This window comes from Natrix helvetica (assembly GCF_964273705.1).
Source record: "Natrix helvetica genome assembly, chromosome: 5".
NCBI classification, from domain to species: Eukaryota; Metazoa; Chordata; class Lepidosauria; order Squamata; family Natricidae; genus Natrix; species Natrix helvetica.
The window spans coordinates 103355138-103377497 of NC_138551.1; the positions used below are offsets into that span (position 1 = coordinate 103355138).

General features: G+C 42.1%; 1 protein-coding gene across 4 annotated transcripts in view; it reads right to left on the reverse strand.

Moving 5' to 3' along the window:
• Positions 1–4460: 4460 nt before the first annotated feature.
• The window catches only part of LDB3 (LIM domain binding 3), a 176121-nt gene continuing 158221 nt past the window's right edge, over positions 4461–22360 (reverse strand). For all 4 annotated transcript variants that reach the window (XM_081956513.1, XM_081956516.1, XM_081956515.1 and 1 more), the window contains 5 exons: positions 20437–20749; positions 15399–15579; positions 12792–12912; positions 11023–11138; positions 4461–9300 (listed from right to left, as the gene is read on the reverse strand). In XM_081956513.1, coding sequence (XP_081812639.1) covers positions 9211–9300; positions 11023–11138; positions 12792–12912; positions 15399–15579; positions 20437–20749 — 821 coding nt within the window. In that variant the 3' untranslated portion in view covers positions 4461–9210. The remainder of the gene's footprint in view (positions 9301–11022; positions 11139–12791; positions 12913–15398; positions 15580–20436; positions 20750–22360) is intronic.

The following is a 22360-nucleotide window of genomic DNA, read 5'->3' on the forward strand; positions in this document are numbered from 1 at the left end:
CTGAACCAAGAGTGATGAAGATGCCCAGCACATTATTATATAAAAGCCACAACTCAGTTTTCTTTTTACTGAAAAAAGACATTTTAGCTAAGGAAATGAATACATGGGTGACTATGATTGGGTGTGTAAATATGCATGTAATGAAATTATCTATAATGGATTAATTCAAATCATTGATGGAAGACATACTCTGTTATGAAGATCAAGCTTGCAGATTTCTTTGAGGAATTGCAAACCCCATCTTTCTTTCTTGCCGTCCAGCAAAGGAGAGAAAACTTATTCATGTGAAGTATTAGTACTGCTTTACAAAGACTTAGTAAGACCACTCCAGCATCCAATTTTGGTCACCACATTACAAAAACGATGTTGAGACTTTGAAAAAAGTACAGAGAAGAGCAACTAAGATGATTAAGGGTTTGGTGACACAAACATATGAAGAATGGTTGCCAAATTTGGATATGGCTAATCTAGAGAAAAGAAGGACTAACAATATTCCAGTATTCCAGAAGAGAATAGTAAACCTATTCTCCAAAGCACCAGAAGACAAGAAACAATGGATGGAAACAGATCAAGGAGAGAAGCAATCTGGAATGAAGGAGAAACTTCCTAACAGTGAGGACAATCAACCGGTGGAACAGAAGTTGTCTTCAGAAGTTGTTTGAAGAAGAGACTGGACAGCCACTTGTCTGATATGGTATAGGGCAGTGTTGGGACCGCTCTCCAGAAAAGCTGAACTTCTGGATTCTGGCATTCATGCGCACCCAACATTCAGCTGGCCAGTGCACATATGCACACAGGTTTTCTGCACTGCCGCGCACATGAAGGACAGCAAATCACCACGCGCGCATGCACGCCAGAAACCCGGAAGACAAACAGGCAAGGCCGTGTGTGCCAGGCGACATGGCTTCGTGTGCCACTTTGGGTACACCACAGGTACATGACCACAAAGTACATCATAGGTATAGGGTCTCCTGCCTATCTCCTTGATAGTCCCTTCCAGCTCTACTCTGATTGATCAATAGTTATTGGACAAATTCCCCCTTGAAGGATTACAAAAACAACTGGAATCAATTGGAACAGGCACCCCCAGCTGTCTTATTTTCAAATTTGTGTTTGAAATCCAGCAGTAAGTAAAAACAGCAGTTTTTAAGAAACACCACGACTTGTCTCTATGAGGACTGACGGAAGGTAACCTTGGTATGTGTATAAATGTTAACTGTCAGTGCAATAAAATGTCACTGTGGAAGGTCTGTGTTCAGAAAAATAAACAGTTGCCTGTTCCCTTTTCAGGAGCCTGAAGGATTTCAAACCCTTGGAGTTCAGTTTCCCACCCCAATGGTTTTTTTTTTTTTTTAATTTAAATTGTGTTTATATTTCTGCAAATCTCAAGTTTCTCTGAACGTTCCTGTGGTCTGGTGCAGGGGTGCTATTCACTTACCTTCACTACTGGTTCGCAAATATGAGGGTGCTTGCATTCACAGGGTGTCAAAAATGGGATGTGGTGACGTCCGGGCGGGTGGGCGGAGCCTCCCACCACCGCTACTGCTACCGGTCCCCCCGAACCTGATAGAACTGGCTGAATAGCAACACTGGTCTGGTGGGATTTGAAACGAACTTGTTGCAGCCTTCAGACCAGTGGTGAAATGGATTGTTTTTACTACCGGTTCTGTGGGCGTGGCTTGGTGGGCATGGCTTGGTGGGTGTGGCTTGGTGGAGAATATTTTAAAATCTCCATTCCTATCCCACTCTGGGGCCAGCCGGTTCTCTGAACTACTCAAAATTTCCTTCCACTACCGGTTCTCCAGAACCTGTCAGAACCTGCTGGATTTCACCCCTGCTTCAGACGCTCTGAATATCAGCATCCACAGATCAACTCAGCTGACCTCCCATTCAGCAACGATTTGCATCGGAAGCTTTTTTTTTCAAATTACCCAGGTGGTCCTTGACTTATGACCACAAACTAGCCCCAAAATTTCTGTGGCTAAATGAGTCCGTTGTTAACTGAATGTTGCCCCTTTTATGACCTTTCTTCCCATCATTTTTAATTGAGTCCCGGTGCTTGTTAAGTAACACGGTTGTTAAGTGTTGAATCTGGCTTCCTCATTGACTTTGCTTGTCAGAAGGTTGCAAAAAAGTGATCCCGTAACCCGGGAATAAGGCAACGGTCATAAGTATGAGCCAGTTGCCAAGCGTCTGAATTTGGATTGTGACCACAAGGCTGCTGCTATGGTTGTAAGTGTGAAAAACAGTCGTAAGTCACTCTTTTTCAGTGCTGTTGTAAGTGAACTATTCGAGGATTACCTGTGTAAGATACACTTTTGGTAAAGCAATATTAAGTGCGAGAAAATGGAGAAAATGGACTGCCGTTTGTCAGAATGGTATAGAGTCTCCTGTTTGAGGAGGGGGTTGGACTAGATGACCTATAAGGTCCCTTCCAACTCTGTTAATCTGTTATGTGCTAAAATCATCAGAAATCCTAGGGACATTTTATATTCACTTTATTGGATTTAGTTAGTGCAAAACACAGTGGATTCTGCTACGTTAACTAAACATTTTCCTTGGTTCTAAACCATGAATGACCAATTCTGCTTCTTTCCGTCCCTTGCTTGAGTGCTGGGAAATAAGGATGATAAAACCCCAAAAAATCAATTTTTGCAATGTCTATTTTAAAAAAAATCAGCGCAACGTAGTTTCGGAAATCACAAAGCAATTCAACACTTTAAACAATGGTTGCTGTTGCATGCAAAGCCACAGGAAACCGAGCTGGGCTTCTCTTGCAATTAATTGCTTCCGCTGTATATAAAATTGAAAGTATTGGATATTCTGGCCCGGAAAAAGGATATCCTCAAAACTTGTTCCCACTTCCTGAGCAAACTCTATTGCAGAAACTTTCACCCTGAATACATTTATAATAAATTATCCGGTGATGACAAAGAAGGCAGCGAAGCAAAACCTGAGCTTACTGGAGTTTGTGTAATTCTTTCTTGTCGTGTGTGGATTGTTTACGTATTTTGACCTTGCTACTAGAAAATTTAACATTTAATTCTCTGCAGACTTCTGAACTGTCCCTGCCAGCATGAATCTCTTGTAATATGTAAAGCTTCTGAAGATATGAAGTGCTCGGGCCAACAATCTCAAGAAATCACTTTATGGAAGGTAGGTAAATTGTAATTTGCCCGTATTATAATATGGTTTTGCTTTCATCCGTGCAATTACAGGTAGTCCTCAATTTATAACTAATGTCGCTTGGCTTTCAAAGTTGGTGGTTCCTTGATTAGGCTGTTGCTTATTGTTTGTTGGTTTGCCTGAGTTGGTAGTTCCTTGATTTGAGGTGTTGTTTACAACTTGGTTCTAGGTCTAATGCAAGGGTGTCAAACTCGATTTCCTTGAGACAGTGGTGGGATTCAAAGATTTTAACTGCCAGTTCTGTGGGCATGGCTTGGTGTACGTGGTGTGGCTTGGTGGGCGTGGTAGGGGAAGGATACTGCCAATCCCTCCCCACTCCTGGGGGAAGGTTACTGCAAAATCCCCATTCCCTCCCAACCCCACTAACCTGCTTTCCAGCTCCGTTCTCCTGTTCAGGGCAACAAAAGAAGATCAGCTGGGAGGCAGTGGGGGCAGGGCCAGCCTATTTGCTGGTTCTCCAAACTACTCAAAATTTCCGCTACTGGTTCTTCAGAACCTGTCAGAATACCATCTCTGCATTGATGGCCGCATCAGGATTGTGTTTGACCTCGGGGGTGGGGTGGGGATGGCCAAAGTGGACGTGGCCAGCTTGACGTCACTCATGTTGCGGTTGCCTGGGAGGGCCCTCTTGAGCTCCATTTTCACTAGCAGAGGGTTGCAGGAGACTGTAATAGCCGAAAACGGAGATTGGGAGCCCGTTTTCGCTGGCAGAAGCACCGCAGTCCAGTCTTTTGCTATTTCCAAGTCGGCCCCACTGGCCAGATCTAAGCACCCCATGGGCCAGCTCCGGCCCCCGGGCCTTGAGTTTGACACCCCTGGTCTAGTATTATCCCTGATGTTAATCTCTGCTTAGGAACCACCAAGACCCCTCCCACCTCCCACCAACACTGACAGAGCAAGCTCACTACCTTCTAGCACTGATGATGTTACCTAGTTGGTAACATCATCATGAAATGTCTGCAAGAAAACCACCAAGATCAGAGAGCGCTAAAGTCCCCACAGGTCTCCTCCCCCTCCCCCTCCTCCCCTTCTTCCTCTCAATAGACCCCACTCCCTTCTGCATTTCATTCTAAGATCACCATAGAATTAGATTTCAAACATAGCTTTCCTTCCTTGTACGAAATTCCACACATTTGTTCACACACACACACACACACACCCTCCCTGCAAGCATTGGTAATAGAACAAGATCAGAGAGAAGACCTAATCGACCTGAAAAACATCAGACAAGAAAGGACTACTTCAGAAAGGGTACAAATTCGACTTTTGATGGCTCAGTTTCCAAAGAAGATGTTTATTCGGCAAAAGCATTTCTGGTTGTTGAACATTCCTTCTTCTCTCACATAAATTCATGAGAGAAAAAAAAAGGTCATACTTTTAAAAAATACTTTATTAGTGTCAGCACCGATAATCCATGCAAGATATATCAAGTCACACTTCATGAATCAACACACTGTATGCTGAGCAATTGGAAAAAAATACCCCAGGATGATCTGCTTCCCAACCTTATTTCAAAGTAAGGTCACTTGTGGTATCGTATCAATATTTCCGTACAGGTTTTTTAAAAAAAAGAATCAAACAAAAGCTTCACGTGACTGCAGTAGGAAGCAAATCACTCAAGCACAGAGGTTAATAACTTCATTTAAAAAAATAGCATCTATTAGAGGGACATCGTATCTCACCTGAGTCCCAGCATAATTTTTATTTTGTGTTTTAGCACTGAATACAAAGAAAGCTTTAAATAGAGTGTATTACCCAAGCTACTGACTCATGAAGGACCAAAGGAATTTCATGGATGGATAGAGAGATGATAGGTAAATGACAGATAGGTAGGTAGGTAGGTAGGTAGGTAGGTAGGTAGGTAGGTAGATAGATAGATAGATAGATAGATAGATAGATAGATAGATAGATAGATAGATAGATAGATAGATAGATAGATCAGTGATTAATTGGTTGTGGTAGACTTCCTTTCAGAATTAGGATTTAAGCAAAATGCATTGTTCTAAGACTAAATGGAAGATGGAAGGCCAGCCACAAATTAATCAGAGTTTTCTCACAAAATTCAACAGAATCTGAATTATGCCCCCAAAATTTCAAATCGTTTTCTGCCCATTTCACCTAGAGCGAAAATATTAGCTGCAAAAAAAAGTAGGATCATGCTTCAGTAGTTCTGTTAGAATAAAACTCTCTTGATTTCAATGGATTTGCTTCTTCTTAAGGTGATTAAAAATCTAATCATCTTTGAATCGGATGTTACTGATATAACCTATCAAGTCTTCTGAATAGGTTAATAGGCAAATTGTATTATTTGGTCATTCACAGGTACAGTATTAGGAAGAACAAGGCAAAAGGCAGAGAAAAAAAAGTGGAACCAAAGGATAACAAGTTTAGTTTAGCATAAACAATGGTAATTGTTATATCTGTCATAAAGATAAATTTGGTATGTCGTCCCCCAGTGTTTCTCCTGCTGTAGACCAGTGAATTTACGACTTGTCTAGGACTACTGTTCTATACAATTTTTTAAAAAAGTTTGTTAAGGATAGATGGATGTGATTCTACTCAAATAAAATTTGATCATAAGGAAATATACTAAGCAGCCCCATGTTAAATATCAACAGCCTTCCTGAATGGAGTAGAGACCTAATCTGGAGCAATTAGTTTGCTGTAACAACTTCTCTTTACGTATAAGTTGGTTTGACAAAATCAGAAATGAGGAAGTGATAAGCCTCCTGGGAAAGTCAAGGGAAATCATCAAAACTTTTAAAAAGCGACAGAATATTTTGGATATGTGATGCGACACCCAGAAAAATACAGCATACTTCACTTAATCGTCCAAGGAAAGATTGAAGGCAAACAAGGTCCAGTCAGAAGAAGAACATCATGGCTTCAAAATCTAAGGGACTGGTTTGGACAAAACTGAGCAGCACTTTTTCATGCGGCTGTTGACAAAAATAGGATTGCCAACCTGATTATGAACATTCGATGATGGATATGGCACAAGAAGAAGAAGAAGCAACTTCTTTCATTTTGAGAATAAGAATGCACTTTTTGAAAATACACTGGCAGGGAAAATATATCAGATAAAATCTTTAAATCATGGATTCCTTTCTTTAGAATGGTGCTTCAAAACGGTCCAAAGTAATAGAATACCATTTTGGGGTGCTTGCTCCTTAAAGAGGGTTGAACGACTACCCAGTTCCATATCTACTTTCTCTTCTTGCAGGTTGAATGGTATTAGCAATAGGTCTATCCCAAAGGAGATAATAAACATACCCTATGTACAGCATCAGAATCCCTAAAAATCCCTAAAATTTGTTGATGGACTGATCCAATGCTGTGCTATGCCCATTGCTCTTTAACTATGGCTTAGCGAATAAATCAGAATGGAATAACCACAATGAGTTAGGCTCCCACCATGAGATGTATTAAACTAAAGCAAATCCCTTTTATGGCTTAATGCCATGCATGAATGTTTTCAATGAATAATGTTGTGCTATCTTTGTGCACGAAGCTCACCATCCACAGCGAAATCTGATCATCCTTCTACTAAGATGCCATAAATGGAATTCCCTCTTGGAGTTAGGTGGACTTAACCAGCTGAAGATAAATTGAATTAGAATCTATCTCTGTACTTTGTTGACTCCTCGGATTATACTGGTTATTGCATTTTGTACTAAGTTACTAGTTTGGAAATGTAAGAAAACGAAAGCGTGTCTTTCAGAAAAATAAGTTTGACCAAAATACTGCAGATTCTTTTAAGAATAATTCTGAATGAGATGTTGGTGCCTTCCTTGTTATATGGGCAAGATATGCAAGAATTAAAGTGCTACAGATGTGGGTAAACAAGACTTAAAATTTGCTCAACTATCCAAGGCAAAAATGTTACATACAGAAAAAGAAATATTGTACGGTGTGTTCCATTCTTTGCAGAAGACAAGAGATGAGGGACCGGACTCAGTCCTGGTTAAGCATTTTAAAATCCAATTAAGCCAGTTCCTCGACAAAGCATCTTTTATTCTTCCACAGGATCCAAAAGGGATCTTAAAATAAAGCATAGGATTTTGAGAAGAAGAAGCCATTGGTTATAATGCAGCTTTTATTTTAGCTTTTAGCCTGATTGAGGTCGGGATTCCAGTCAGACAGCAAACATTATGAAAATCAAACTGCATTCTTTTTCCCTCTTGTTTTTTTTCCCCAAACGAATAATAAATATTGTACATTGTTTTAAATAAGAAATCATAAGCTTCCATGCTGGAACATGTTCTACTGGAGTACATGGCTTTTATCTTTATGACAGTGTTGCCCATTCAAATCAGCGTCTAACAATGTTGACATAGAACGAGTCCTTCTGTGTCTAAATTTAGAATGCTTATCTGAGCAGATATAAGCCAGTGGCTTCACTGTATATAAACAATTACCTGATGCTAAAGAATGAAATACCCAAATGCTATCCAGAATGAATACAGTCTGCCCAACACAAGGGGACAAAAGCTTCAAAAAGTAAATAATGGCAGAAATCCTAAATAGCATTTGTTCAAAAACTTTTTTAACAAGGGAAAGGAAAACTACTCAAGGTTCTGCAGGCTTCTTTTTCTTGTAGCAGCAAACACAACCACACTTTAGAGACAACCGTCTCTCGTTCAAGGTCTGTCCGGTGAATGGCACCGGCTTTAACCAAACAAAATGTCACATTCTTGAAAACAAAGAAATTAAAAAATAATAATAATAATAATCTGGATATCCCCCTGTCTCTATATCTTTTTGTACGTAGCTGCAATTATAATGTAGCTTTTCCTAACCATCAACAAAAAAGAAATGACCGCCTTCCTCATTACTGCTATTACGAGTAAGAGTTTTCAAGAACTCAGTGTTCTTGACCAAGCCAAATGCTCGTCCATCAGTTGGCAAAGTGTCTCAACTGGAAAACAAAGTGTTGACTTCCAGCTATCCAAAGACTACAGCTTCTACTACCCATTGCAAGTAATCTCAACCAAGTTGGGAAATTTCTTATGTAAGTGTTATCCCCATGGTCAGTTAGCTTGATAGTGACAATGGCATGGTGAACATACAATCCAACACTTTCTCCTTCCTTCCCCAATGGCAGATGGAAGACAACTGGTCCTCTAAGTTAACTCTTCTCTCTTCCATGCAACCCTTCTCATCATTTTGCTCAACTTTCCTACCAATGATCAGAAGCTCAAGGTCTCCAAACACATACAGAGTCCTTTGAAAATCATTTTCTAACAGTTCTACTCCAGGGAGATATATTCCAATATAGGAATGAGACTTAGGAAGAGCCATTCACAATTACTGGGGGTCGGATATTATCCCCAAAGTTTACCAGCTTGGAAAAAGCACATTTTTAAAAAAAATCCAGGAAAACCACACCTATATACAAGAAAACCTGGTAATCAAGGAGAATTACCAGAGGGTTTTTTAGTTGTGTTTGGATTCAAGCTTTGATTGGGTCAGTTCATGGCATGTTTTTTTGTTAATTCTATCTGGCCTCCCATTTTTCTTTAACCTCAAAGTTATGCCACATCTAAGTAGTGTGAAGAAGAGTCGCGGCATAGAACAATGGAATATCTCTCCGTTGGCTTGGTAAGGAATACTTAATTGACTCATCATCACAATGGACTATGACTTTAAGTTACTTTGTGTAATATGGCACTTTTGAGCTGTATTATAATACTAAGAAAGGATTATATTTAAATTTTTTTAACAGTAACGGGTTCTACTAGGGTAAGCCTATCCTAAATATGCTTCCATAGAAACTGCCCCCTTATTTTGTTCATTTTGCTCAAGCAATTGCAGCCCAAGTTGGCTGCCAAACTATGACTATTCATTCCCTCTTTTGTGCACCAGAAACAGATCTGCACACACAAAAGCATAATTCAAAGTGTCCGTAATTTGTGACCTCCCCTTCCCCTCCCCTATCCTCAGAAATCCATAGTGATCTATATTTAATCTGTTGAATCAACCTCCACCCTTTTTTTGCTTCGTTATTCCTTTCCGGATCTTCCTTTAGACGTTGATGGCATGGGCGTGTTTCTTGCACAAAGGCTTGTCTTTCTTCGAATAAAACGGTTGACCTTCCAAATTGACATGGCAGACCTGCGAACGAGAGATACAGGAAGTTGGAATTGCATCGAAGCCGATGCGATTTTGAGTCCCTCCATTTCAGTCAGGGGTGTCCAAACTTGGGAACTTTAAGACCTGTGGACTTCAAGTCCCAGAATTCTGGGAGTTGAAGTCCACAAGTCTTTAAGTTCCCAAGTTTGGACACCCCTGATTTCAGTCCATTCTGCAAAACCAGCCAAGTTAGAGCAAGCTAAGCATAAGATGTGCTGAGCCCCAATTCCTGAGTCAAACAATGAGAAAAAGGGAAAGATTGGTGGTGCCCATGGTTGATAGGCAGGGGGTTGGACTAGAAGACCTCCAAGGTCCCTTCCAACTCTACTATTGTATTGTATTGATATGATTCATTCATTCACTTCCTTTAGAAAAGCACTGACTTGCCTCCAGAAACATCCTTGAATGCGTTGACATTGCAGTCAACCATTTCTTTCCAAAAATGATCTACCAAACTGAGCACAGATGAAGATGATCCAGATCTACCTCCAAGAAGAACCAGAATATGGTTTCTTCTCAGGGGGTGCTCAGTGGTGAAATCTAATTTTTTTTTACTACCGGTTCTGTGGGCATGGCTTGGTGGGGCGTGGCTTGGTGGGGCCATGTGTCTGGGTGGGCGTGGTTATGTAGTCATGTAACTGGGGGATCAAAAGACAGAAACTCACTTTAACAATGTCGTGCTGGAGCAGGGTTGGACTAGATGACCTCCAGGTCCCTTCCAGCCCTGGATTATCCTCTGAAACTATTAGTGCCAGATTTGTAGTCCTTCCTTCCCCTCCTTTTTCCCTCCCTCCCTCCTTCCTTCCTTCCTTCCTTCCTTCCTTCCTTCCTTCCTTCCTTCCTTTCTCAGCACCCACAGCCCCCATTTTTGGCCTAGCAGGCTTCAGGGAAGCCTGATGGGAACAAAAACAGACCCCTCCACCCCCGTGTTTCTGGAAAACCTGTAGTAAAAAAAATCTTTTAAAAGTTTTTTTTAAAAAGTTCCAAATATCAGCTGTGTAACATGCGATCGTTGGAACTTTTCTTAAAAAACTTTTTTTTAGTATTTTTTATTGCCGGTTCTGCAAACCAGTAGCATTTTTTTTACTACCGGTAGCAGTTCACCCCTGGGTGGGCTTCAAAAATTTCAGCCACGGGTCCTCAGCTAGGTTGCTGGGTGGGCGTGGCCATGGTGGGAGTGGCCTAGTCGGTTTCCTACACCACGGCAGGGGGGTGGGTTTCACCTTCCCCAGGCTCCGGAGGCTTTCCTCAAGTCTCTGGGAGGGTGAAAACTGCCTCCCCCGGGCTCCGGAGGCCCTCAGGAGATCAGAAACGGGCACGTTTCCGGCCTTCTGGAACTTCCGGGAGACCCATTTTTCCCCCCTCCCCAAGCCTCCGCCCTGTACTTACCTTGCATGCGAAACGAGCCCTGTGGAGAAAACATGTAGGAGAAACAGGGATGGGATTTGGAGGTTTTCTGAACCGGCCATAACGTTAGATATGGGTTCTCCCAAGCCCGGGAAAATGTGTAGCAGTCCACCCCTGTTTCTCCTACATGTTTTGAAGAACATATCATATGAACTTTTATCCTGAGCAGGTTGGCTATACCTACAAGGTGTTTGTTTCATTGTGAAGCATTTAGAAGACTCCTGGACCCTCTCTTGGGTATCTATGTTTGTGTGTTACGTGTTGTGACCCACCCACCAGTCTTGGGGAGATACCTACAGCACAAATGAAGCATGTATCATGCCAGGTGTGACCAAGGGCTTCGATGAATTTGTCTCCAGCCTCAACAGGGAAGTCGCATCCGTGACATTTGGTGCTGAATAAGGCAACATAGTCTAGAAGAATACATATCAAAGAGAAAAAATGAGGTTTACAACATAAAGAGTACCACAATAAATATATTAAAGTCTTCTCTTGATTTACAGTGATGTCATAGACACGCCTATGTAGTGTTGGGACAAAAAGACAGCAGTGGATTTTTAATGCCTTCTTTGATGCAAAACTGTGGGTTTATTTTTGCTTGCCTTCCTCCTCAACTTTGCGGAAGTTCCTGGAACGGTGTTTGAAATGGGTTGACTACTTGCCTGGTGTGGCACAATATTTGGAGCGTTAGACTAGGAGCAGGAAGAACTAGTTTCGAATCCTGATTTGTTACAGACGAAAAGGGGGAGGGAGGGAGATCAGCCAGCTGATCTCTCTCTTAGCCTGACCAGCGTTAGAGCATTTCGCAGTTGTGAAAGCAAATAAGGATGCATGGGGAACTCGTGGGAAGGAAGGCAAGACTAAACATGATCGGTGAGGCATTCCGACATGAAGCAATGCCAGAGCCCAGACTGCAAATGCAACCATTTATAGAATGAATATTGTGCATTATAAGCTTCTTCCTCTGCACCAAATATTAGTGATGCTAGAGCAATAATTACCTTTTTTAAATCTCTAGATTTGGGACACTTTAATTTTTTACTGAAGGACCTTTTTTCCTTACCTAAATGTGTGCTTTTTTTTTAAAAAAAAAATCTCTTTATCCCTTTAGGAATGCTCAATCAGATGGAAGCCATTCGGCTGTTTGCAAAAACGAATCATTTGCAAATGAATGTTTGCAAAAATGAAAAACAAATGAACAAAAAAAAAAACCCCAAACAAGATTGAGTCTTGAAGGAAATGTCAAGACTAAATCTACAGAAGTTGGAAAAAAATTGCAGGAGTAAGAGAGTGACATATTGCTGTCAAGAAAATGGTACGACCTTGTCAAAATAGTTCCTGGGAATCAAATTTTCCTCAACTTCACACTGTTCCTTGAAAGTAACTGAATAAGGACTGTGAAGTCAAATAGCAGTTGCTTTTCAAAGTCACTGCGAACAAAAGTAAAAGTAAAGGTTCCCCTCGCACATATGTGCTAGTCGTTCCTGACTCTAGGGGGCGGAGCTCATCTCTGTTTCAAAGCCGAAGAGCCAGTGCTGTCCGAAGACGTCTCCATGGTCATGTGGCCGGCATGACTAAACGCCGAAGGTGCACGGAGCGCTGTTCCCTTCCCACCAAAGGTGGTTCCTATTTTTCTACTTGCATTTTTTTTTACATGCTTTCGAACTGCTAGGTTGGCAGAGGCTGGACAAGTAATGGGAGCTCACTCTGTTATGCAGCACTAGGGATTCAAACTGCCGAACTGCCGACCTTTCTGATTGACAAGCTTAGCATCTGAGCCACCATATCCCACCTGCGAACAAAAGAGGACCTCAAAAAGTCCAATGTCTGCAAATTTGGGAAAGGGGAAAAGCAAAAGAAGGAAAATAGGAGATTAAAGCATGATGCAGATTTGCATTTTAGGAGTCATCCCTAAGAGAACATGGCTGAACATGAAGACCGTCTGGCAAAGAGTTGCAAGAAGCAAGCATGAAAGAAAGCGGTAGAGAAGAAGGGGATTTCGAAGCTGAGGGTGTTTTCTTTGGAAAGATCCAAGATTATCAACTGATTGAGGAACTCTGTAGCACCTTTCTCGCAGTAGGGTTCTCCATCCTCCATGTGGAAGAGGCTGTTTCCAAATGGCTTCCGACAGGCGGCACAAACAAAGCAAGTGGTGTGCCAGGTTTGCCTCAAAGCATGCATCACTTCCTGGAAGAGAAAAGAGAAGTGGTTTTCCAGAAGTGTCCTCCTTTTGGGGGGAAAGGAACATGGGGAAGGCCAGCTCTTATCTTATCTTAATTAGGGCATCTTTCGGAAACCTGACGAACTAACTAATTCAGTGATCAACGATTAATTCCGCTCGTCCAGGAGAAATAATGTCCGAGCAACTCATGTGGAATTCCTGTAGATCAGGGGTGTCCAAACTTGGCAACTTTAAGACTTGTGGACTTAGCAGAGCTGGCTGGGGAATTCTGGGAGTTGAAGTCCACAAGTCTTAAAGTTCCCAAGTTTGGACACCCCTGCTGTAGATCATGGTGGGGTATCACAAGATGTTCTTCAGATGCAGGGGTGGGATTAAACTGGTTGGACCGGTTCATGTGAACCAGTAGTTCTGGCAATTAGTTGGCTCTGCCCACTCGCCCTTGCGCGACCTGCGCTAATCTGCCCTATATTTCTTTTGCTTGAAGCCCAGCTGATAGGCGTGGCAGAGCGGATTGCTGTGCCTCAGCTGTTTTACTCACCGGGGTGCAGAGCAAAGCGTACACTCAGCAAGCTGGTTGTTACACCGGTTGAATCCCACCACTGTTCAGACGTGGTGGTGCACCTCAACTTTGTTGCGAAGCGAGACAATTGTTAAGTGACCTTTCTTGCCACACTTATTAAGTGAATTTCTGCTTTTGTTAAGTTAGTGACAAGGTTGTTAAGTGAACCTGGCTTCCCCGTTGACTTTGTTGGTCAGAAGGTCACAAAAGGGCACCACATGACCCCGGGATACTGCAACCATCATAAATATGAACCAGTTGCCAAGCATTTGAATTTTGATCACATGATCATGGGGATACCGCAATGGTCATAAATATGAAAAACAGTTACTTTTTTTTCAGTGCCATTGTCATGCCGCAGCATATAACTTTTATATACTGCTGTTGCTCTCTAGCCCCATCTAGTGTCATGCCCCAGCATATAACTTTTATATACTGGTGTTGCTCTCTAGCCCCATCTAGTGTCATGCCCCAGCATATAACTTTTATATACTGCTGTTGCTCTCTAGCCCCATCTAGTGTCATGCCCCAGCATATAACTTTTATATACTGGTGTTGCTCTCTAGCCCCATCTAGTGTCATGCCCCAGCATATAACTTTCATGTACTGGTGTTGCTCTCTAGCCCCATCTAGTGTCATGCCCCAGCATATAACTTTTATGTACTGGTGTTGCTCTCTAGCCCCATCTAGTGTCATGCCCCAGCATATAACTTTTATATACTGGTGTTGGTCTCTAGCCCCATCTAGTGTCATGCCCCAGCATATAACTTTTATGTACTGGTGTTGCTCTCTAGCCCCATCTAGTGTCATGCCCCAGCATATAACTTTTATGTACTGGTGTTGCTCTCTAGCCCCATCTAGTGTCATGCCCCAGCATATAACTTTTATATACTGGTGTTGGTCTCTAGCCCCATCTAGTGTCATGCCCCAGCATATACCTTTTATATACTGGTGTTGCTTTCTAGTCCCATCTAGTGTCATGCCCCAGCATATAACTTTTATGTACTGGTGTTGCTCTCTAGCCCCATCTAGTGTCATGCCCCAGCATATAACTTTTATATACTGGTGTTGGTCTCTAGCCCCATCTAGTGTCATGCCCCAGCATATACCTTTTATATACTGGTGTTGCTTTCTAGCCCCATCTAGTGTCATGCCCCGGCATATAACTTTTATATACTGGTGTTGCTCCCTAGCCCCATCTAGTGTCATGCCCCAGCATATAACTTTTATATACTGCTGTTGCTCTCTAGCCCCATCTAGTGTCATGCCCCAGCATATAACTTTTATATACTGGTGTTGCTCCCTAGCCCCATCTAGTGTCATGCCCCAGCATATAACTTTTATATACTGGTGTTGCTCCCTAGCCCCATCTAGTGTCATGCCCCAGCATATAATTTTTATATACTGGTGTTGCTCCCTAGCCCCATCTAGTGTCATGCCCCAGCATATAACTTTTATATACTGCTGTTGCTCTCTAGCCCCATCTAGTGTCATGCCCCAGCATATAACTTTTATATACTGGTGTTGCTCCCTAGCCCCATCTAGTGTCATGCCCCAGCATATAATTTTTATATACTGGTGTTGCTTTCTAGCCCCATCGAGTGTCTGGACAGACAAATATGCCCCAACATGCAATCTTTATTATACTGTTGTTGCTCATCAAGTGGCCAGAGCGACAAATACCAGGTGTATTGTGTGAAGCTGACCCCACCCCTTTACCCATCAGCCTGCATTCTCAAAACAAGTGCACTCTGGGAAGCAAGACTCAATTTCCTTCAGCGTTTGGAGAAGGCAGAAGCACAAAAAAGTTTTCTTTGTCTCTTTAGTGCTCCCCGAGGGTCATTCAAATTCTTGCAGCCCATATCTGGTAGCTAGACACTCCCCCTAGGCATGATTTGGCCAGGATTCCTCCCAGCTGGCTTGTGGACTTACCCCCATGATCTTGGTATGGCATCTGGCACAGGTCGGGGCAAAGAACTGTTCATAGCAATGCTCACAGTAGACACTGTTTTGTTCTTCCACAAAGCCCACATCAGCCAGAGAAGCCTTGCAATAAGCACAGTAGAATTCCTCAGGGTGCCAAGAGCGACCCATGGCTACCAAGAAGGGCCCTCTGTAAGAATGAATCAAACACATTCAAAAATATATTGCTTTTCTATCCCTTGCACATATGGGTCTGCTCCAACGACTCCTAGGAATTAGCTTAATAAAGCCCAGAAAAACTTCCTTAAAGACTAACCAATTGAAAGTTTATTGAGTTAAATTCCACGATCAAAAGTATAAAATACCACTTCATTTATACTAATGTGTATAGGGGGAGAGCAGGCAGAGCTGGGAAAGGGGAGTTAAATGTGTCATCAGCTTAGAGTCATTACGTTCCCACAAACGTCCAAGTCCAACCACTCCTGAATCCCATTCTTATCTGGCACCAATTTAATGTTGAATTTTAGCTGTTTAGATTCTTATGTATAGGCTTAAATAGCTCTTCTGGGCTGCAACCTAACGGATAGTCCCAATTCTTAGCACATGACATAGAGGAGAAGCAATTCAGTTTGCATTTGGGGTGAAAAGAAGGGGTCAAAAGTAGAGAGTGGGTCAGCCAAATTGAGCCAGCTGGACACAATAAATTTATTAATCACTATTGTTTTGAATGGCCATTGCAGGGTTTCAGAAGGAGGATTCTAGCACAATCAATCACAAGTGTTCCTTAACAAATTTTATTTTATTTTTTCAGGAAAAAAAAACCCTGATATGTAGTGGGAAAAAATAGTGGAGTACAAAAGATAAAGGAAAGGTTCCCCTTGCACATACACTATATTGCCAAAAGTATTCGCTCACCTGCCTTTACTCGCATATGAACTTACTGTAAGTGACATCCCATTCCTAATCCATAGGGTTCAATATGACGTCGGTCCACCCTTTGCAGCTATAGCAGCTTCAACTCTTCTGGGAAGGCTGTCCACAAGGTTCAGGAGTGTGTTTATGGGAATTTTTGACCATTCTTCCAGAAGCGCATTTGTGAGGTCACACACTGATGTTGGACAGGTTTACGTGGCCTATCACTTCGTGGCTGAGTTGCTGTCATTCCCAAACACTTCCACGTTCTTATAATACAGCTGACAATTGACTGTGGAATATTTAGGAGCGAGGAAATTTCACGACTGGATTTGTTGCACAGGTGGCATCCTATCACAGTTCCACACTGGAATTCACTGAGCTCCTGAGAGGGACCCATTCTTTCACAAATGTCTGTAAAAACAGTCTGCATGCCTAGGTACTTGATTTTATACACCTGTGGCCATGGAAGTGATTGGAACATCTGATTCTGATTATTTGGATGGGTGAGCGAATACTTTTGGCAATATAATGTATGTGCTAGTCACTCCCGATTCTAAGGGGTGGAGCTCCAGAGGTGGGTTACTGCTGGTTTGGACTGGTTCGGCTGAATAGGTAATAACTTGGCTGGACAAGTGACCGTATCATGTATGCACAAAATTTTTTGGGCACCAAACTGGTAGTAATGTCGGCAGGAACCCACCCCTGCGGTGCTCATCTCCGTTTCAAAGGGGAAGAGCCAGCGATGTCCAAAGACCTCTCTGTGGTCATGTAGCCGGCATGACTCAATGCCAAAGGCGGACGGAACACTGTTACCTTCCCACCAAAAGTGGTTCCTATTTTTCTACTTGCATTTTTACATGCTTTCGAACGGCTAGGATGGCAGAAGCTGGCACAAGTAATGGGAACTCACTCCGTTACGTGGCACTAGGGATTCAAACCGCCAAACCGCCAACCTTTCTGACTGACAAGCTCAGCATCTTAGCCACTGAGCCACTGCATCTCTATAGTATAAAAGGAGATAATATCAAATAATTCCTTTATAAAATTAATAAGGTGGAGGCACTGCATAAGAAAAGCCCTCTCTGGAACTACCCACTGGGTTTATTTTACATCTATACATAGATATGTTGTCTCTATTTTAGCATAGCTGTCCCCATTTACAATTGTCCCCTTTACAGATCTCATGCCTTCGGGAACAGGTGTCTAATCCATACATGCTTCTGATGGATTCGCTTCTCTAAAATAGCTCAGGGAAAAGCACTCTCATGAACCATGGTTTCTTGAAAGAGAAAAGGTGCCTTTTAAATTAGCGATCGAGGGGTATCGACACACTGATGTGCTGACCTTGAGTTCTTGTGCACGAAAGTTAGATCCAAGCTCCATTAAAGAGGCTGACCATCTATCAGGCTAACCAACTCAGGAGAAATTACGCCACGAAGAGACGAAAGTCCTTCCCAACATATATTTTAACGAGTCATTGATTCCATTAGGACTTAAGCAGAGAGATATCCTCAAATATTTACCAGCCTCAAAGTGTGGAGAAAAAGCAGACACTCCTATAGGGACTTTAATACTTTGTCCGGAATCAAACACGTCTGTTTTGGAGATTGTGTTGCAACTATGCTGCAAAATGTGCGATGGCAGGAAACATGGCTGCATTAAGGAGTATCCAGAGGAGCTATTCAGCCGGTCCGGATAGGTTTGCTCAAACTGGTAGCGGAAATCACTGTCCTATTTAGGCACATTTTTTTAGGCTGGTTGCATGTATGGAAGATGCGAGAGAGAGCAAAGCGCATGCGTATAAGGCTGGGTGCATGCTCAGCGAACTAGTGATAGCAAAATGTGAAACCCACTGCTGGGATACCCAGAGGGATCATCTGATCTGTTCTGAAACTTCCTTTTGTTTTGGATGCAAACTGTGACATGCTTCTCCCAAATGGCAAAGAGGCAGCCAAGGGGATTGTACAAGAAGTTGCCTGTGATGCTTGGTTCTTAGACTGATGCAGATCCAGGAGATGGTTCTGCAGACAGCCAGGAGATGATGAAAACACCCACCGCCTCCCCACCTCAGGAGTCTGTTAGGAAGAGATTTAGAAAATACACATGGGGATATATTGGTTGCAAACAGGAAATAGTTCAGTGGCTGAAATTCTTGGAATTCCACCCATTTCTTCTCAACAAATCTTGCTAAAAGGAACTCTATGAGAAGGGAATCTGGAAGAAAAATCTTGGTTTTAAGTCTCAGTCAAGGGAGAGGAGACAAGACGAGACAAGGAAGAGAACAGAGGAGAGGAGAGGAGAAGAGGAAAAGAAGAGTGGAGAAGAGGCAGAGAAGAGAAGGGAAGGGAAGAGAGCGGAAGAGAGGAGGGAAAAGAGAGGAGGGAAAGGAGAGAAGGAAGATAGGAGGGGAGGGGAGGGAAGAAGAGAAGAGAGAATAGGATAGGATATGATACGATAGGATAGGATAAGAGAGGATAGGATAGGATAAGATAAGTAGAGAATAGGATAGGATAAGAGAGGATAGGATAAGAAAGGATAGGATAGGATAAGAGAAGAAGAGAGAATGTAAAACCAATAAAAAACTTTTTTTCAAAAAAAAAGAGAAGAAGAGAGAATAGGATAGGATAAGAGAATAGAGAATATGATAGGATAGGAGAAGAGAAGAGAGGATAGGAGAAAAGAGAATAGGATAGAATAAGAGAAGAGAGGATAGGATAGGATAGGAGAAGAGAAGAAAAAAGAGAATAGGATAGGCTACGAGAAGAGAAGAAGAGAAGAAAAACCAGATGCTAACAATTAGGATGGAGTTTAGTAGTTTTTATATGGTATAGATTTAATAAGTTTTAACAACTGAATTAACTATTTTGATGTCATATAGATCCTTTTTTCATTTTCCCTTACTTTTCTCCCCTTTATGTTTTATTTATTTCAGTTGCTATATAGTTTCTGTTTCTCCAAACTGGATCCCACCAGCTGTGTTGCATGTCATTAGCCCTACTGGTTGGAGATAATGGAATTTGTAGGCCAGCATCTTAGGAGCGATCAGATTTGGAAAAAAATGTGTTAGCCATTTTCAGTATCTATATGCATTTGGATATGATCTGAATGGAATTTCTGCTTTCCAAGGGCTGAATGGTGAAGATAGACATAACAGGCAAGATTTTCTTTTGGGAAGCTAATGTCAGGTGGAAAAAAAATCAGGGTCATAGGTTAAGACGCAGTGCAGAAAGTTTTATTGCTCAAGCCTATACACAAGACAACTAATGGTCACCACTAAAATTGGTCCCAATGGAATTCAAGGAACATGTTTTGACTTAAGCTTCCTGAGACAGTAAAAAACACGTGCTTAGTCCCAAAAACCCTCTTTTTATTTCAATGGCTGTGATTATGTTCATTCACAGCCCATAATGAGCCAGAAATAGTTTGTAAAGAGTCCGACAGAAGTCTGCCACAGTCCTTCGGGATAAGGCTGATAAGCACCCACCTTTATCTCCCTTGAAACACTGCCAAAGACCTAATTGGCAATTAGCTTTGCAAGGCCGCACAAAGGACAGAGTTAAAACAGAGCTTCAGAATTTAAACTGACCAGAACAAACAAAGTTGCTTCCTGCAAAGGTTCACATGCCTTTGCTCCTCCTTTATGTCTTAAGGGAGGGGCTAATCATCTCCAAGTCTTACTCCCAAGTTGTCCCTTTTGCCTTAACTGTTTTTGCCTTCTGGCAGCTCTGTGCATGAGCACACTTGGAACAGGCTCCCCCTGTTCCTCTGCCTCACTGATGTCTGACTCTGGAGGCAGCACATAATTCCCAGATGACCCTGGCCCCCTCTCTGCCTCCAACACAGAGCCCTCGTCCGAGCCTTCCCCAGACTCCAGGACTGGCCCATGTTTTTCTCCAACCACCTCACTGTTTGACTCTGCTGCCAGCTCTGCAGGCCACTGGCAGACTACAACAGAAACTGGACTTTGATCTCTTGTGGCAACACAAGGACTCTAAACTGATGATGCACTTAACTCTACCCTCCCAACTCTGCCTGCTTTTCTCCTTCAGATGGTGCACCATCTTAAGTCTCTGGCATAAATGTAACTGGACCCTACTAGGATTTCTTCCATGGAAGGATGCAATGGACATACCTGATAATGCTGTTACAATGTCCACAGAGCGGAGTTCGGCTACTAGCGGGGAAGCGTTCTGCTCTTTGGATTGTCCCCCGTGCGATAGCAGGAGCCTGGATGGATGCAGGAATTGGGGGAGTTGCGGCAGAAGATGGAGTCACCGGAGCACCCTTGGGCAGAATGTGCTTGGTGACAGTAGTTGTACTTTTCCCAGGAGCAAACTTTTGGGAGAAGGAGTCATCTGTCACCCAGGGGGGACGACTTGAAGGCTCAACTTGGCTTGGAATATAGGCATGTGTGGACACCGATGGTGGGGCAGGTGCTGGAGCTGCTGTAAATGAGAAATTTGCATTTAATAATCCTGTTTCTGCAAACCATAATATTTATTTATTTATTTATTTTATTTTATTTTATTTTATTTTATTTAGTTTGTCAAACATGTACGAGATAACAGGTATAAGTATAAACATGGACATGAACACAGGAAATGGGTACGAATAAATGGGGACAGTAGGATAGGGACGGTAGGTATGCTGGTGCGCTTATGTACGACCCCTTACAGACCTCTTAAGAAAGGGTGAGGTCCACGGTAGACAGTCTAAGGTTAAAGTTATGGGGGTTTGAGGATGTAACAACAGAGTCAGGTAGAACATTCCAGACATCGACCACTCTGTTGCTGTAGTTGTATTTTCTACAATCGAGTTTGGAGTGGTTCACCTTGAGTTTGTATTGATTGTTTGCCTGTGTATTATTGCAGTTGAAGCTGAAGTAGTCATTAAGAAGTAGGACGTTGTAGCAGACAATTTTGTGTACTATGCATAGGTCAGGCTGTAAGCGGCATAGTTCTAAGTTGTCTAAGCCCAAAATTTCAAGTCTGGTGGCATAAGGGATTCTATTGTGAGCAGAAGAGTGGAGGACTCTTCTCGTCAAAACATCTCTGGACTCTCTCAATTGTATTATTATCCAATATACAGTGCGGATTCCAGGCAGACAAGCTGTATTTGAGAATTGGTCTGGCAAAGGTTTTGGATGCCCTAGTTAGCAGTACAATACTACCAGAGAAGAAGCTTCACAAAATTAGGTTAACAATTCTTAATGCCTTTTTGGCAATGCTGTTTCAGTGAGCTCTGGGGTTTAGATCATTTGAGATGAGTACTCCAAGGTCCTTGACAGAGTGAGGGTCATCTACATACATCATTTATCAGGATGTTGTCCTTCGTACCAGAGCAGCCTCAGATAATTTTTTTAAAATATATTTTTATTATTTTTACATTTAAAACAATGCAATACCGCGGAGTCGGAGTAACCATACATTCACATTATGTACAGCTAGTTTCAACCATTAACAATTAATCTACTTAATACATTGTCTATCCTTCTGTCCAATCACAATATATACATTTGTTCCAGTCTTGTCATCTTGTCTTATACCAATCATAAAATCTGTTCCATACTTCAAAATATTCTGATTCTCCTTTATTTTTAAGTTTAAGAGTGAGCCTATCTGCTTCTGCACAGGCCAACACTTTTCTGATTATATCAAGCTCTGATGGTGTATTTTCTTATTTCCAATACTGTGCATAGGTTATGCGCGCTGCAGTTAGTATATGTATAATTAGATAAAGTGTGTCTTTCTTAAACCCCTCCGGTATTATGCCTAGGAGAAAAGTTTCTGGTTTAAACATAATTTGTTCTCCCACCATTTCTTCTAACCATGATTGAATCATTTTCCAATATTTTTTTGCCTCATTGCACGTCCACCACATATGATAGAAAGTGCCTGGTGTTTTTTTACACTTCCAACAGTTTGGGGCCATATTTTTGAACATTTTGGAAAGCCGTGCTGTGGGGAGATGCCATCTGTAGAACATCTTATAAAGATTTTCTTTATATGCCGTAGCCAATGTTAGTTTCTGATTGGGAACTCTATTATACTGCGGCC